This window comes from Erpetoichthys calabaricus, chromosome 8 (genome assembly GCF_900747795.2).
Source record: "Erpetoichthys calabaricus chromosome 8, fErpCal1.3, whole genome shotgun sequence".
In the NCBI taxonomy this organism is placed as follows: domain Eukaryota; kingdom Metazoa; phylum Chordata; class Cladistia; order Polypteriformes; family Polypteridae; genus Erpetoichthys; species Erpetoichthys calabaricus.
The window spans coordinates 86,019,751-86,036,959 of NC_041401.2; the positions used below are offsets into that span (position 1 = coordinate 86,019,751).

At 34.6% G+C, this 17,209-nt stretch overlaps 1 protein-coding gene across 1 annotated transcript in view; it reads left to right on the plus strand.

Moving 5' to 3' along the window:
- taf15 (TAF15 RNA polymerase II, TATA box binding protein (TBP)-associated factor) overlaps positions 1-17,209 on the plus strand; it is a 40,983-nt gene that overhangs the window by 16,757 nt on the left and 7,017 nt on the right. Inside the window, exons 4-10 of the mRNA XM_028807030.2 lie at positions 4,912-4,996; positions 5,084-5,210; positions 8,471-8,586; positions 8,807-8,930; positions 13,415-13,449; positions 14,884-14,916; positions 16,389-16,498. Of these exons, the coding sequence (XP_028662863.1) occupies positions 4,912-4,996; positions 5,084-5,210; positions 8,471-8,586; positions 8,807-8,930; positions 13,415-13,449; positions 14,884-14,916; positions 16,389-16,498 (630 nt within the window). The remainder of the gene's footprint in view (positions 1-4,911; positions 4,997-5,083; positions 5,211-8,470; positions 8,587-8,806; positions 8,931-13,414; positions 13,450-14,883; positions 14,917-16,388; positions 16,499-17,209) is intronic.

The window sequence follows — 17,209 nt, forward strand, 5'->3', positions numbered from 1 at the left end:
AAAAAGAGACAAATGTTTGTTTGCAGTGTTTGAATAACGTTCCTGTCTCTCTACAACCTCCTGTGTTTCTGCGCAAATCTGTGACCCAAGCATGACAATATAAAAATAACCATATAAACATATGGTTTCTACTTCGCGGATTTTCTTATTTCGCGGGTGGCTCTAGAACGCAACCCCCGCGATGGAGGAGGGATTACTGTATTGTAATCTGATTTTCTGTGGGCAAAAGACTATACTAGTAATTTATTGTAAAGTACAATGTGGTGAAAATACAGCACTTTCTGGTAACATAGGTCTGCAGAATTAACTAATAAAAACATTGTTTTAGTTGTGAATAGTTTTTGTTTACATGAATGAACACAATAAAGTATAATTAGTGTTTCCATGAAGGCACATTTAAGTTCAAAACTGAAAAGAAATGTGATAAATTCCACAATTTATTCTTGTATACAATTTTGTTGTAAATCAATTTTAACACAACTATTTAGGCAATCTATTTTTAAATATGTAAATAATACACAACATATTTATATAACTTCCGTATTTTTTTATATTTTTTGGTCCAAAACATTGTTTACTGGCACGTCGTGGACATTTTTTGTTTTAAATTACAGTGAATATCCAAGTAAAAACTAAAACATTATAAATGTCCATAAGGACAGTGTCTAATAAAACCTGTTTCTGTATAGGTTTAATATTATATATCCTACGTCTTACATACTGGTTATCTTAATACAACCCCAATTCCAAAAAAGTTGTGATGTGTAAAATATTAATAAAAACAATGCAATGATTTGCAAATCTCATAAATGTAAAAATGTGCATGCAAGAGAAAGGCAAGCATCTAAAAACCTTCAGACTAACCAACTATGGGTCTGTTACAGACTTTCCCTGTTTGAATGGTAAAGTGTTAGGGTACTGACTTATTTTTTGGTTGACACTGCATGACAGCTTACTATGCTTACAACAGCCAGCTCCAGCATCATACTGTTAAGACCACCTCATCAGGGCCGACATATTACATATTTCTATAAGTAGCCCAGATGTGGCTAGTAGGTCGTAGTTTGCTCATTCCTATTGTAAAATATGCAGAAGTATAAATCACTGGTTTTGAGTTTTTTTTCTCCGTTTTTTAAATACAGAAAGGCCTTTTTTCTTTTTTCACTGCAAACGGTCTTTAAACCACAAAGCTACAAGTTGTAATTGCTTATAATGAATTGTAACAAGTACAATCAAACCAACATATAAAATCTTAGTGTAGTTGTGGATGGTGAAGCTGTTGACAAATTGATGGGCATCAAAGGAGTAAAGCATCCAGACAATAGTGTTGTCTGCAAATTCCCAAGTTGGTAAATAGCCTGTAAGTACACTGCCTCAAGAAAAATATTTTTATTAATTCTTATAAAAGACTCCACTACTGTTAGTATTTTATTGACTTGTGCATTTTCGAGTCTCTGCCTCTTGAAGATGTGCTCATCCATATTACTAACCGAGAATGGTAAACCGGATATGGATGCAGGTACATGCCCATGGACGCAGGAGACATAGTGTGCAGGCGCCACACAAAAACGAGGAATCAGCCCCCCGACCCAGAGTGAAACGGGAGAGACTACGAAGGACACAGCCACACAAACAAGAGGAGTCAGTGCTTCGCCCCAGAGTGAAACGTAACAGACTACGGAGTCCACAAAGGTTCACAAATCAAACCCGAGAGAGTACGGAAAGCGGTAATGATACAGCCCCCCGCCCCAGAGTAAAAATGGGACAGACTACAGAGTCCACAAAAGTCCACAACACACAGCATAATCAAACCCGAGATGGTACGGAAAGCACAGGCGCCTACAGCGCGCTATACACCGCCAACAACGAAAGAGCTCAACTAACAGAAATAAGAAATAAAGCAACAAGCCCAGAGAATACGGAACCCTAAACGTCCACACTACACAGCAGAGGCAAACCTGACATAGTACGGAAAGTGCAGGCGCCTACATCGCGCGTTGGAAGGTGCGGGAAAGTACGAAAGGCAAAGGCGCCTACACAGCATAGTGAAACCCGACATGGTATGGAAGGCGCATGCGTCACCGCCATATTGTGAGTGTCACTACTGCGGAGTGAAGGCACAGGCGTCACCGCCATATTGTAAGTAGCATTACTGCGGAGTGAAGTTAGGAATAATGTGCTGCTTGGGATTGTACAAACCGCTGAACGCTTTACACCAAATTCAAACACAATACAGCTCAACGATACAAACATAAGCCCACCTGGATAAGATCAATGAACGCAGGCACCTACAACGCGCGTCTGAAACTGCGGAAGCAAAGCAGGCACGGGTTCAAAACGAACGATCTCGACTGACGGATATACAAACACGAGCCCACCTGGATAAACTCAATGAACGCAGGCGCCTACAACGCGCGTCTGAAATGCCGCGGGGAAAGCGGGCTCGGCTCCAAAACGAACGAGCTCGACTAATGTATTTTAGCATACCCAACGCCGGGGGTAGCCGAGTATCATATAAGAGCTCACCCATCAAAAAACACTCAGTCGTGTAGTACACACAGAGCACATATAAAGCATATAAGGACAATACGGAGAGTAGAGACCCAGAGGCGTTGGAGAGAAAAAAAGGCAGATAAGAGATTATGAAAGCAGTGGAATTCGAAAGGCTTCAACAAACGATGGCGCGATACACGTGCAGAGAAAGGTACAGAATATGAAAGCAGTAAAATCCAAAAGTATTGTAGCGTCCCAGCCAGGTTGAGGGCTGTTTGGTTTTAAGTGACTGTTAGGTCCGATGGAGGGAGGGCAGAGTACAGCATGGAAGACTGATTGCTGGGTATTGATTGATGCGGTAAGGGGGGGGGGGCGTTGGAGAGGGTGCTAGAAAGTTGTGTTTGGGGTTAGGAAGTCGGCAATTGTTCAAGTAAAACTTTTGTGACACTTTATCATGTCATTCGCTACAGTATCAAAGAAAAGATAGAAAAGATTGCATTACCGCAAACAAAAGGTGATTAATCATCAGAGCCAGGTGTAATTGAAAAAATAGCAGGACAAATCAGGGTCAGAAATAAAAGGCAAAGAGTAAACAACAACAGTCTTTTCGCATTTGCATCATTCAATGCACAAAACGTGGATTTACACAATAATGGACCATACACTATGAGAATCTGTGGTCCCGGAACAGTTAAAGCAACAAGTTAAATATCAAAGAATACACAGTTCGGTCAGGTGTATATTGATGATCACGGAGAAGCGATGCAAATTTTAACAGGCAAAAAAGAAAGGTTATGTATATATTCCTTAAATAACATTACACACCAGAGGAGATCGTGATATGCCATTCGTATTAAAATGTTTACAGTTTACCGTGAGAATAGCATTTGCTATGACAATCGATAAATCACTGGGACAAACATTAGAAAAATTCAGATTATTAGAGAAACAGAAACAATATTCACTTACGGGCATTGTCACAATGTGTCTCTAAACAAAATTGTTTTTAATGAAGCTTTAAAGTAAAAGTGCAAATAATGAAATTGAAACAATTCCAAAGAAAAAAAAACATGTAAATTGTATATCAGATTAACCAAACACGGGGATTGGCGAGCGAAGCGAGCAGGGGGCAAAGCCCCCTAGTTTGTGAATAATCCTGTTATCTTTATATTGTTTCAAAAAAAAAAAAAAAATTTGTGGTTTTAACAAACTGGCGTATCAAATGGTTTTGGGTATCAATTTTTGACACAAATTTAGTGTATTGACCACCCTAATTAACATATACCTCTAGGTATGTACTGCTCAGTCATGGAGTGTCGCTGCTTTTTGGTGATTTTGATTTCTGCCACTGAAAAACACTGTTCCTAAAACACTCTGGCTTTTCAGATGGCCGTGTTCTGTTTGATTTATAAATGTTGAGAGAATTCAGACAGATGCTTGATTTAGTTAATAGTGCAATTATTGTATTTTCCCCTCACTTAGTACATTCTAAGCTCTTATTCTTCTTGGTGAATAACACCAAATAGTAATAAGTTACTGATAATTGTTCAAAATAGGTAATATTCTTTAAGGAATAATTTCAAAATTGCCCACTTTCATCCTGCATTAATATATAGTATTAGTGTTTTTCAGATTTCCCATTGGTTTAACAAATTATGCTATGGAGCATTACACATAATGAAGTCCCTGTGTAGTTTATTAGGTATTATTAAACGTGTTCTTAACACTTGATTATCCTCAGAAAGAACCATCTCCCAAAAAATCTTCTCCTTGCCTTTTATCACTGTTCCATCAAGAGTGTGCTTACGTATGGACTGTGTGTGTGGTACGGTAGCTGCACTTCCTCAGAAAGGAAAGTGCTCCACAGGGTTGTCAGGACAGCAGAGAGAACAATTGGTTGTACCCTGCCCACTCTGGAACAAATCTATACCTCCCGATGCCGTAAAAAAGCAATAGACATTTCACAGGATTCATTACATCCCGGTCATTGCCTCTTCCAGCTTTTGCCATCGGCAAGAGGTACAGAGCAATGAAAACCAGGACGAACCGCCTTAAAAACAGCTTTTATCCAAAAGCAGTCATGGCCCTGAACTTGGAATAAAAGTGCTGCTTATCATTCTCCCAATGTGCAATATAGACCTTAAGTCAACCAGTGCAATTTGTACATTTAACCAGTGCAATTTGTACATTTAACCAGTGCAATTTGTACATTTAACCAGTGCAATTTGTACATTTAACCAGTGCAATTTATATATTTTGTAAAGTAATTTTATTACTATTCGGTTTATTTTCTCTCCTTGTCTTTTTAACTCTTTTGCCTTACATTGAGTCGACTGCACCTTCAATTTTATTGTTCCTTTGTAAAAGTGACAGTGACAATAAAGATCTACCTGATTAATAGTATGTTGTATTTTCTAGAATTATAACCAGTCTGTTGAAGGATCTTCTGGATGTGGGCAGAGTTATACAGAATATGGATCCAACTATAGCCAGTCACAGCCAGGTATACAGAACTTACAGTAGTTCAGTTTGCAATCTCTTGACATGTTTCATTAAGTGTAATCTTCTTCCCATCACCAAATTATTTCAGCTGAAAGTTATAATCAGTCATCACGTGGATATCCACCTGTGAACTATGGAAATCAGGGTGGATATGGGCATCATTCTGAAGAAGCTCATGGGAACTATGAGCAGCGAAACACCAACTCATCAAGAGGGTAAGAGTGACCACAGATTAATTTTCTAAATCTTTTAATATTTTAAAGCAGGTTTGTTTGTGCTTCCAATTGTTGAGTGTTTAACTGCAGAGTGTTACCCCTTTTGTGAATGTTAGTTTACAGGCTAATTGTTTAGTTTGGGATCTAGGAATTGTATTTTCACTGAGCTTCCGTGTATAAAAACCATCTGAAAACCCAATTGTGTGTACATATGTACTTATTTTAAACCATTCTCCTTGTTAAATGTTAACATTTGAACAAGATTGGTAGCATCTAAATGACATGTTTATAGATGAGATAAAGCTAACAAGGAGACAATTTAATATTTTTTTAAATACTTTGTTATTCTTTGGGGTATGGCACTGATGTTAAATATCCCGTAATTCTCTTTATCCTTTTGTCCTTTTACTTCACCCTTTTTGTTTAAAGAGTTTTGTTACAACTTGGCATATGCAGTATGTATGCTGGAGTATTTTGACTAATTTGGGCATTGAAAAGACCCATCTGTGGCAAACTATTAAACCCTTCTACATTGCAAGTTATTGCTTTAATGGTTCATGCAGTACAGATATCATGCATGAGTAACACAAGCATGTTCTTAAAAACGCACTGCTTCAAAGGTTATCTTGGAAGTTAGGATTTCTATCCTCTGTCCTTCTGTATCTTGATGCGTTAAACTGCTCATCTAGGCTTGATACTTATTATACTACTGATGAATTGGTTAATTGGCTGGAGACAGTACAGATAAGAAAAGAATTCTGTGTATAAGGGAGGTTATTAGTCGGGTCGATCGGGGATCTATTCTTGAACAGTTAGAAAAAATAACTTTTATTAATGACACAGATTCTGAAATACTTAGTAAACATATATAATTTACTTATGGCATAAGAACTCGGGGATACCAAAATGAGGGAAGTAGCAGCAACACTCAAAGAGCTGGATAATCTTTAAAGACAGGTTGAGCACTTGGGTAATGCAGTTTAATGTAGACAAATGTAAAGTGCTGCACAAAGACAAACGTTAATCATATGTTCAAGATGGTAAAGGCTGACATACAGAAAGCAACTTCTGAGTAAAGAATTGAGGGTTTTACAGTGATGAAACATTCTTGTTAAGGCGCTGTGCAGAAAAATTAAAAAGGCAAATAAAGCATTGTTAAAAATATTTGAATTGAAAGACCGTATCTTCCACACCCCCAACAGAAATTGGAAGATGTGCCATCCTGTAATCCATTGTTTCCCATGGGCTGCTGCTGATGGGTCTTGAGTTGCTATTGTTTATAATGTTAGTGGGTTGTGATGGGTTATTGCTCCAATATTTGCGCTTGACCATCCAAGGCCCCTCCACTCTGACATTCGTGCTCAGTTCACCAAGGGGACAATATGGAGGAAAAAGTTGGTTGCAACATCATAAAGGTTGAGAAACACTGCTGTAATCCATTGGCTCTCTTGAGTCAGTTGGAGAAAATGTGTAAATGCATTGTGGAATCCAGTCTTGAACATTTTGAAAGAGGGACACTACAACTAGTTTGTCTAGGTTGTGCATTGGTTTATTTTTCCACAGTGTTCCTGTTCTTATTCTGGCATGCTTTTTGTTTATTAGCTGCTGAAAGGACTCTCAGATTGTATTACTCAAGCAGTGTAATATACTACTTAGAATCCATGTGAAAGTTGAGACAATCTTGTAATTAGTCATGCAACTAATTCACTTAAGGGGCTGTTCCAGTTGCTAAAAAGTGGCAGATTTTAGCAGCTGTAGTATTTATATGTAACATGCCTTCTGTTTTTAAATCTCGTTGTGAGTAGTTTTGAAACATAAATCTGACATGTATCTCATTTAGGCAATACCATGATCTCCTCGTCAACTCTTAAAGCAAACTTCTTACCACCTTTCAAAATTTAATTTATAAAGTAGGGCAAGCCGTGTTCTAACATACTTATTATAAGTTAGAAAATGTGAATCAGTTTAAAATTTGTATGCATTTTTTGTGGGCATGCTTTTATTGTACTTTGTGGTAAACATTGTATTTCTATTTTTGTTGTAAAAAGACATTCTTTGCATTATTTCTTTATTTGCTGCTTTTTAATTATTGTTGCTTTCAATATGCCTGATACAAGGCATTTTCTAGGAGAAGCACTGTAATGAATGTTGTGATGGAACTGTATAACATACTATACTTACAACACATGAGCATTAATCTGTTAAAATTATGACTGAACATCTCTTAAATTCCACTTGGATATTGAAAATGTTAACCCTATTAGTATCCTACTGGTTAAGAAACAAAAGGATGTAATTTTCATCAAATGTATTTCCTGAATTAACTAATCCTGGACCTCATTGGTATGTAGCTCTTTAGTCATGTTTGACTTGAGCAATGAAGAAAAATGTTATCAAGAAATGTATATTCTTCAGAATTTGTTAGAAACACCCACTGCATCACAAATCTCTTAGCTTTGCTCACATGTAACATGCATTTTATGGATTACCAGCCTCCTTTGTTATCCAAATAAAACTTCAACAAAAAGATGTGTACTGTATGCTTTTGCGTATGCCCAGTGTTTGAACCACAAAATTTTCTGATATAGATTGTTAAACTTTGTGGATCACACTTTAGAACACACATTTGCTTCACTTTAATTATGACGAGGTACAACTTATGTAGTAAATTTTCATTTGTCTTTTTTCTAATTGTGTATCAATCTTTAAATAAGGTGTACATCCATTTTAAACTATTGTTTCCAACCAATAACAGTGATTTATGTTGTGAATTATGCCAATATGAATTTATTGGACGATATGCAATTCAATACCATAACTAAAGATCCTTAATTTAAAATCCTTCAGTTTTTTCCTCTTAACTGATTGGTTGCAAATGGTTATTAGCAGAATGTAGTTTCATTAAAATGCGTTTTTGAAGAGCAAGGTGACATCTAAATGTATCGTGCTATTCATTCTTTTAGCAATAAAAAAGACAAAACTCAGATTGAGCTGGAACAGATATGTCTTTGCTCAAATTCGAGGTTTATAATTTTGAAATTTGTTTTGAAAATAAACTTCTTAAAACTACTGTAAAAATGCTAACTTGAATATATAAACATTTTAAGACCTCTGCTCTTTCACTTGATGTTGTAATAAACATTACAATTAACAAATTAACATTCACTCGTATGTTGTAATTGTATGCTGTAATTGTTTAAAAGTGTTCAGTTTACACATTATTTGTAAATAGTATATTAAAGCGTATATTTGTTTTAAAGGTATGGCGCAAACTCTCATCCCCAGTATGGTCAGCAGTCCTCATTTGGGCAAGGCCCTTACAGTCAGCCATCTGGCCCTTCTCAGCAGGGTAGCTATGGTCATCCAGATTCTGAAGGTAAGTGCTTGTGTTTCATATTTGTTTTTTTTTTGTTTTTTTTTTTGTATTTTGTGTGTATACACGTAAATGTGTCTATGGCTATGTATTCTTATACATTTTGTGAGGAAAATAGGCCCATAAAGAAAAGTAGCTGTGTACAGATAAGTAAAGCTTGAAAAGAAACATACCATTTAGTGTCTGTTGTTTGGGTTTGCCTTACTGTTTTTGTTTTTTTAAGGCAATGATCATCATGGAATGAGTAGGTATGGTCATGATTCAGGTTCTGACAGATATGAAGGTCAGAGGGCCAGAGACAGAGGTGAATTAGATCGAGATAGAAGAGGACCACCTCCTGGTATGGGGTAAGTTGCTAAACATTTCACCAGTGCAGGTACTGTGCGTCTGACAGTCTTTTGTATAGATACTTCACAATGCATGAAAAAATTAAGTTTCTATTCAGCTGGAAACTTTTTTTAGTCTTCACATTTATGTAGATTTGTTCCTAGTGCTCCACGTTTTAAGTAGCTTTTGTTCTGTCAGATCTCAAATGCTTTTTTCATTATAAGTTACGTGAAAAACTTTTTATATTGATATAAACACTTTCTGTAAAATGTTTAAGTCTGAATATTCATTAGATCTATAACAATTTTGAAGAATGTTTATCAAACAAGATATCCATCTCCATTTAATTTAGCCCATTTCAAAGCTGTCAGGCTTTTCCAAAACAAATATTCAAAAAACTGGATACATTAATATTTTGTGGTGCTTTTTTACTGGGATTTCAATGCAAAGGTTTATTTTTAGGTAGCCAGTGTTCTAACAAGATCCAATAATGTTAATCTTGTATATTTCTTTTATTAGTGTGAATCTAAAGCTCTTGGTTATGTAAACTTGCATTGCGTACCATGCATGCAAACCCCCCCCCCCCCCCCCGATCCGACATGTTTTATTCAGACTTGCTGGCTGTCGGCCAATATATCTAAGAACTTGGACCTGATTGCTTGTAAGTAAGTTATTTAGAAGTATAGCACTACCGCCCACAGAATCTGAAAAACAGCTGTTGAATGTAGTCCTAATGAAATGACATTGATGGGGTGGGGGAGTGATCTTGCTCCCTTAACATATTTACCTTTTTTAATCATTATGTAGCATGTCTAAAAGAACATTGTCTACCAGCCCACAAAAAAACATGCTTTCAACAAAACACACTTTACCTTCAATAAAGTTTTGTGCTCCTTGGAATTTTTTCCATTTAAAACTTTCATTTTGTGGTATACTTCTTGTTTTTCATGAGCAGTTATTGGTGGCTATGAAAAATTAAAATTTGAGTTTATACGGCACTTAAAAATGCTATATTTTTTGCAGTCAAGGAATATACTTAAAAAAGATTTGTTTAAAGTTCTTATACATGAAAGTTCTGAAGGCGTAACCAACATGAATTTAAAGAGACCTTATTAGTCCCTAGTCTTCTAAAGTCAGTCACTTAGTATACAGCAGTTCTAAATTGTACAAAATTAGCCATATGCTTTCTGTAAAGTTGATTTGATTTGTAATTTAAGTAACTCGTGATTGTAGTATGAAAATGTAAATTAAAAACAAACTCTCCTTATTTTGTATTTTTAAATGTAAGCATTATTTTGTCAGGGTGGTTTTGAGGCCAGTACGGTGCAGTAAATGAAGGGTGTACATAGTTTGACTAAGATTAAATGGTTGTTTACTGCAAAAGAACACATTTCACAGCTACTCTGCAAACAGTACAGATAAATATTTTAGTTACCCTTATGCAGAGGTTTCAGTTTGATTTTTAAAACCATTAATTAAATGCTGGACAGTCTTCATTTTCCACTGAATTATTTGCAATAGATCTAGAAGCATCTTTGTGGAAGATGGAAGAATATGTTTTAAGTCAATGTTGCATTTTGTAGGCTGTTTGAAGTAGTACAGGCGGTAACTTATGTGTGGCTTTAAGTAATACAGTGAAGGTATCTGTGTTCCTGCCTTACCTGCATTAGTAGCATAGAACTTATAATTACTTCCCTAAGGTTCCTGTTATAACCTTTCTCTTATTCCAACTCTTAATGTATTGTGTATGACATGTGAGCTGCTTTTCATGCTGGTGCTCTGTTTTTAATCATATTTGATTCTTTGGGAAGTGTAGTTAGAATTGAAAATGAATCCTATTTCATGTTACTACCCATCCACTATGGTAATTTTGATTGTACTTTATCCATTTTAATTGTACATTTATACAAACCTGTGTAGTAGGCTTAACTTCGGTATCCTTCATGGTTATATACGTATAAAAGACTTGGAGAGAGTGCAGTTTTCTAATTTTAGTCCAAAAATTCCTAATATTCGCTGCTTTTTTGATGTTTTACAGTTTGATCTATTGAATATATCTTTGAAAGCCCCAGTGAATGTCTTTAAATTATTACTAGTTAGATTGTATAAATATGCCAGAGATGTCAAATAAGACTACTGTTGCTTAACATTATTACTTTTGAGCTGTTTCCCATCTTGCTTCCAGTTCTTGTATAATAGGCTTCAGTCCCTTGTGACCTTGTATTTGATTAATTAGGTTTGTGAATATTATATTATGCAAATGGTACACCCCTAAAAGCTGCCAAAATTATGTAATCCAGTTGTCCATGAGTAAACATAGTGGAAAGTGACAACATATTTGCAAGAAGACTCATCATTATTGCAATTAGTTACAATTCTGGTGCCACCTAAAAATTTTCGGGATGTGCGGAATATGCCAAGTGGATTGAAGCCCTAACAGATTTCCAAAATATGGTGCATGTGGTTTAAATCTAAGAAATCCCTAACATTAAACTGAAAAGGATGCTACTGCATAAGCCCAATTGAAGATTCTGCAAAGTTTTACTTTGCATCTTATCTACATTGTGTCAGGCTAGCAAGAATTTATCTGAATGTGACTTGATCTTAAAGAGGAGAAAATACAGTATTTGAAAAAGACAGTAGCATCTTAAAACTCAAAGGAAATGTAAAAATGCCTCAAAGCTAGTGAACTGGTCAGTTACAACAACTAGACTTTTTTTTTTTTTTGACGTTTTTACTTTTCTGTAATAAGAGTAGGAATTAAAGCCAAGAATTAACTACTTTTAACTTTAGTAAATATGTGTAGTAAAAAAGTACTATTTCCCTTCATAATTTTAAACGCTTCAGTCATGTCGCCTCTTAATATTCTTTAAACCGAAAAAAATTTAATGTATTCTGTTTTGGGTACAAACATAAACGTGTGCTGTCTTATTGGCTTTGCCAGTGGACTACATCCTTGCATCAGAGCAGAGTCTTATTGGAAAAGCGGTTATCAACTTAAGCTATCAACTTATCAGAGGCACCAGCACTGTAAACGTCTTGCAGCGTGCTACTTGAGACCGTTGTCCAGATTGCAGAGTTGTCTGCTTCATGTCAGTGTGTCAATTTGGTGGTTATCATATAGGGGAAAGTGTCACTCGTCACCAAGAGATTATGTAAGATTAACAGATGCTGGTTAGTGTTGGTATATGAAGCTTACCTTCCTGATGGATGATATACCCGTCCTTCTGTGGTGGTGTTTCTCTGGGCCTCCAAGGTTGTCTTGACCATCATCTTTCTTTTGCATTCTTACATATGTGCTGTCATATGCAAAGCTGATTACCTAACCTTGAAAATATTTGATTTACCTTCAACAAACATTTATTTAATGAGAACTTAATCAATGCATTCTATAGGTCCTTTGGTGCCAATAGCACTTGAAGCTTACAATGAAACAAACACTGTTTGGTGTTTGAGTCTTGAAGGTTCCTCCATTTGTGGTAATCGACATAACAGATATTTAAATATGACTGTCTGTCTGTCTTGTTGTTTATGCTGCTATCACATCCTAGTTGTCCTGCAAATTGCAGGAGTACTTCTGAGGGTGGGAACTTTTTCTTAATATTTGAATTCCCGATGATACTCAGGGAGTATTAAAATGCTGAGTAATAGTTAAACAGAATTTCTATGTTATAACACCATTGAATTTTTGTAGTTGATAAAACAGACCCAGCATAATTAAGAAGGCGATTATCAAGTGTAGATTTGTTACTTTACTGGGGTTAAAGTAATTTAAACCAATCTCGTTAAAGTGTTTAGGAGGATTTGATTTTTGTAACGAAGCTGAATGTTCTGTTTTGGTTATATAAACTAACAAATTTTATTTGTTGCTTATCCAGAACATTCTTTAGTTTACTGAACTAAAGCATAATTGAAGTATTTAAGGAAAAAATGGCTTGCACACTTATACCTAGAGCTATTTCTTGTGTGCTTTCTGCAGAGTTTCCTCGTGAAAAATGTTTCAGTGATTGATTCCAAGTGACGGAACATGAGCAGATTTTTTTTCCGTCCAGACACTTGCTCTTTAATGAAGGTTAACTTGTAAAAGTCATTTTAGCATTAATAATAACCTTGGTGTACCTGAGTAAATAGCAAAAAAACAATACAATTTTTGTCTTGAAACAGTTAAGCTTTTAATTTCTACTGCACAACTTGTTTTTGTTGACATTGTTTACGACCTATATTTAAATATTTATAGTTTCCTGTTAATAGTTATATTTTGAGACTGCTGATGAAGACTAGCACAATTCTGTTGATCATTTGAAATTTTCTTGTGAATTTTGATTATTAAGCAGTGATTCCCGAATCATGACAAAAATTAAACATTTTCTTTTTGACCTTACAGTTTATACTTTCAGTAATATTCATAAGTAAACAAGGGGTAGAAGGAAATTCCATTGAAAAGCGTGGGCATTTTATTTAAAATTAAAAAAGAGGCATCATTTCTTCAATTTTTCCTTCGCAGAGGTGGTGACCGTGGTGGCTTCAAAAATTACGGTGGTAAGTGATGCGCATTAGAAATGTTTCAGTGAAATTCTGTATGAAAGCTCCAAAAGCCACCATTTCTTGTGATGCACCAAAAAAGTTCATCTCTTGCTTATAGCTATGTGGGTTATTTTAAACTTCTACTTTTTTCATTTTTCATTTTTTTTTTCTTCAAGTTGGCAAAAATAAACTGAAAACTACCTTTTTGGTATCATGCATGATGAATGCAGAAGACCACATTTTTGATTTTTATTCAATGAAGTGTTGAAATATCCATACCATATCTGTGGAAGACTCTTTAAAGTGATAATTTTATTGGCCTGCTTAATTAATCTTTGCTGCATCTGCAGCATTATCAGGATTTTCTTATGCTAAATGTTAAATCAGCCTTTCACTTGTAAGAAAGCAAAAGCTATACTGTTTAAATTTAGACGATACTGGTTATTCACTGATTTAAGTACCTTTTCAACATTTAAATTTTATTGCCTCTTGTTTAAAACTAGAATGCTTAATAATCTACAGGGAGAGTCTGTCTGGTCACTTCAGGAAATTTAACAGAAAATGATAAATTAAGTTTTGCCAACCTTTTTTGTTTGTGCACAACTTAAATTCGCATTGCTGTTTATTATTAGTGTTTGATTCATTGTGTGTATTGATTTTTGTTAATGGGTTGGCCACTTTAAAGAATTCCTGACAGTAAATTAAGATGCAACTTATGCAAGTTGACCATAAAAATATTTTATGTAAAAATGCATCCACTTTATTTCTGAAAATTCTATTTTGGTATGGTTTTCAACTATTAATGTCCTAATTCTTCCACTTAAACTAAGTCAATAAAGCTCTTAAATCTATTAAATACATTAAAACAATTATACCCTTTATTTTACAAACTAAGATATGAAATCAAGAAAAGCCTAAATTACTTTTTAGGTGTTTTTATCCTGTTTAAACATAGGCATTTCTTTGCTTCATAAATTGAAGTAAGATGTTAAATTGCCAAGCACCAAAGAGTTATGGGGAAATGCTCTCTAGAATTGTTTGGGTTTGCTCATTACAAAAATGTGGTAGACTGGCATCCCATCCAGGGTTAATTCCTCCCCTGTGCCCATGATAGCCCCTTTTTTTCCTGTTGGCTTTTGTAATGAATCAAGTGGATTATTAAAATGAATGAATGAGCAAATGAATGTTGTAGAAATATACTTTGACATTCTTGGAAATGTGTAAACATCTGTATTTTGAGTGGAAAATATTTAGACAAACTAGCTCTGTGCATCACTTTCCCTTAGATGCTCAAAGAAGTGGCTGTTAATGGCAGATGTGGTTTAATGTCTTGAATCAGGCAACAAACGTTTTTATGTTGCCTAGATTGTGCCGAGATATGACTCACAATTTAAAGTTAAAATATTCATGAAAAAAATTGTAAACCTAATTTTGTTCTTCCTTTTTTAGAACCACGGGATTATCAACAGCAGTCTGAACCAGGTTAGGTACTTTAAATTGTCATCATATGACTTTAGAAATGTAAACTTTTCTGGTCTTTTCAAACTTGTATTATTTCCAGTGCAGTCTGCCCCTTTTAAGATAGTCTTTTAAGATGTGTACTTTTCTTTTAATGTGTGTAAAAAGAGTATTTGTCCGTTGCATCAGTAACTCTTTAATCTTTTCAAATAGAAATTCCTTTTCTTCATTCAGCTTTAATTAAAGGTGAACAGTAAGCCTATCTTTATCTAGGGTTTTTCTGTTTAAGAAAATTGGATTCTATGTACAAAAAGGACATTTTTCAGTAAATTAGTTTACAAGATCTTTTTATTGCATGTGCCACCATGAAAGTAATATTACATTATGTGGAATATTTTCATTGGACTACCTTCAATGAAGTTGTAGTTGCTTTGGTTTCATACATGTCAATTTAAAATACTTGTTACTTTATGGCATTTTTGTATATTGGACTGCACTGTTTTAATTTGGCTCATATCTGTATTTAATGAGACTTAGAAAACTTTTTTGGATCTGTAACAAAGTAATGTAAAACAAACTTGTCCACAACTCAAAGTACTGCCAAAAATATATACCTTAAAATTTAAAAAGCAAAACAATACTTAGTACTATAGTTATTTAATTTGTAGAAATACAGGAATAGCTATAAACATTTATTCTGTAGTTAATTCTGAATCTTGTTAATTTGGAAAAAATTAAGTTAAACCTTTTTTTGCTTTAACATTTGTTTTTTTATGTTATACAGTACAGTATATAAAATATTTCACCATGACATGCTTTGCTTAAAAATGTTGCTGTAGTACACATTTAACCCATCAAGGGCAATAGAATTAATACCCAACCTGGATTGTTTTAGTTTATATTTCTGTATTTTAAAGTGCAATTTTTAAAAATCTGGAGTGGAATCCCCTAGACTTTCTCGTATACACAGATATGGGGATGGATATTTGAGGAGTAAACTGCAAGACAGTTATATTTTTATATTATGTACATTAAAGAACCATCAACAACAAATCATATCAAAGTAATAATATATTGAGCAATCATTATAAAAAAGTAAATCTGACTCTGCTTCATGAATAAAAGGAAAAGTACCACTTCCAGTTAATGGAAATAGCCCAAAAGTTGATATTTACGTTTTGTACCTAATGATTGTATGCAAAATTTGGTTGACCTAAGTCAAGTTATTGTGCTAACATATCCACACACGCACAGACACATAGACATAATTCCAAAAATGGTATTTTCGGACTCTTCGGTCTAAAATGTTGAGATTCATCAAAATCTCAATTTAATTTTTGGAGGATTCCAATACTTTCCCTGTACTTTGTATACAATAAAGTAAAAAGATTAAACCTGCTTTTTTCTGTCTTTATAAATGACTATTTAGCAGCACAATGTGAATTTTAAATTCCCTCCTGAACAAATCTGTAATTATTAAATGTTTGTATTGGCAGCTGTGGAACAGGATAACTCTGACAACAACACAATATTTGTTCAGGGACTGGGTGAAGATGTATCCACTGAAGAAGTTGGAGACTTCTTTAAGCAAATTGGTATTATTAAGGTTTGTAATTTGTCTGAAATTAGTTTCGTTAATTGAGCCATCATTACACACTGTCAAGACCAAGTTTTAACTGCATTGAATTGACTTCTTATACTAAAATCTTAAAGTATTAGTGCACACTGTTCTATACAGGAAAGAAAATGCCCTTCTCTAGCTGTTTATTTGATCGGATTATATTAGAACAAAGGATCAAAACTAAGCCCTAATCGCATCAAACAATAATAAATGTCAGGTTTTATCTCGGGTTTTCCTAAAACAAAGGACCTTTAAATTGCAAATCTTATTATAGATGCATTTCTCATGTAAATACCCTTTTACTGTTGGTGAAAGCACTTGTTAACATTCTTGGAAAAGCAGCAACCATCTTTAGGACAGATACTTTTTTTCACCATTGCTATTTAACCATAGATTTTTTTTGTGCAGTAGCAGAGGTACGACTGATTCGGTCATGAACCGAAGTAATTTCACCCATAGGATTGTATGTAAATACAATTAATCCGTTCCAGACCGTACGTACTGTATGTAAATATAAAAGATTTTTAAGCACAAATAGTTAATTACACCATAGAATGTACAGCGTAATAGTAAACTAAATGTAAAAACATTGAATAACACTGAGAAAACCTTTGAACAGAGCAAACTAACACTGCAAGAGTTCGTGCTATAGCACTACGAACTGCTCACTAAAAACTTTTTTTTAATGAGTTTTAA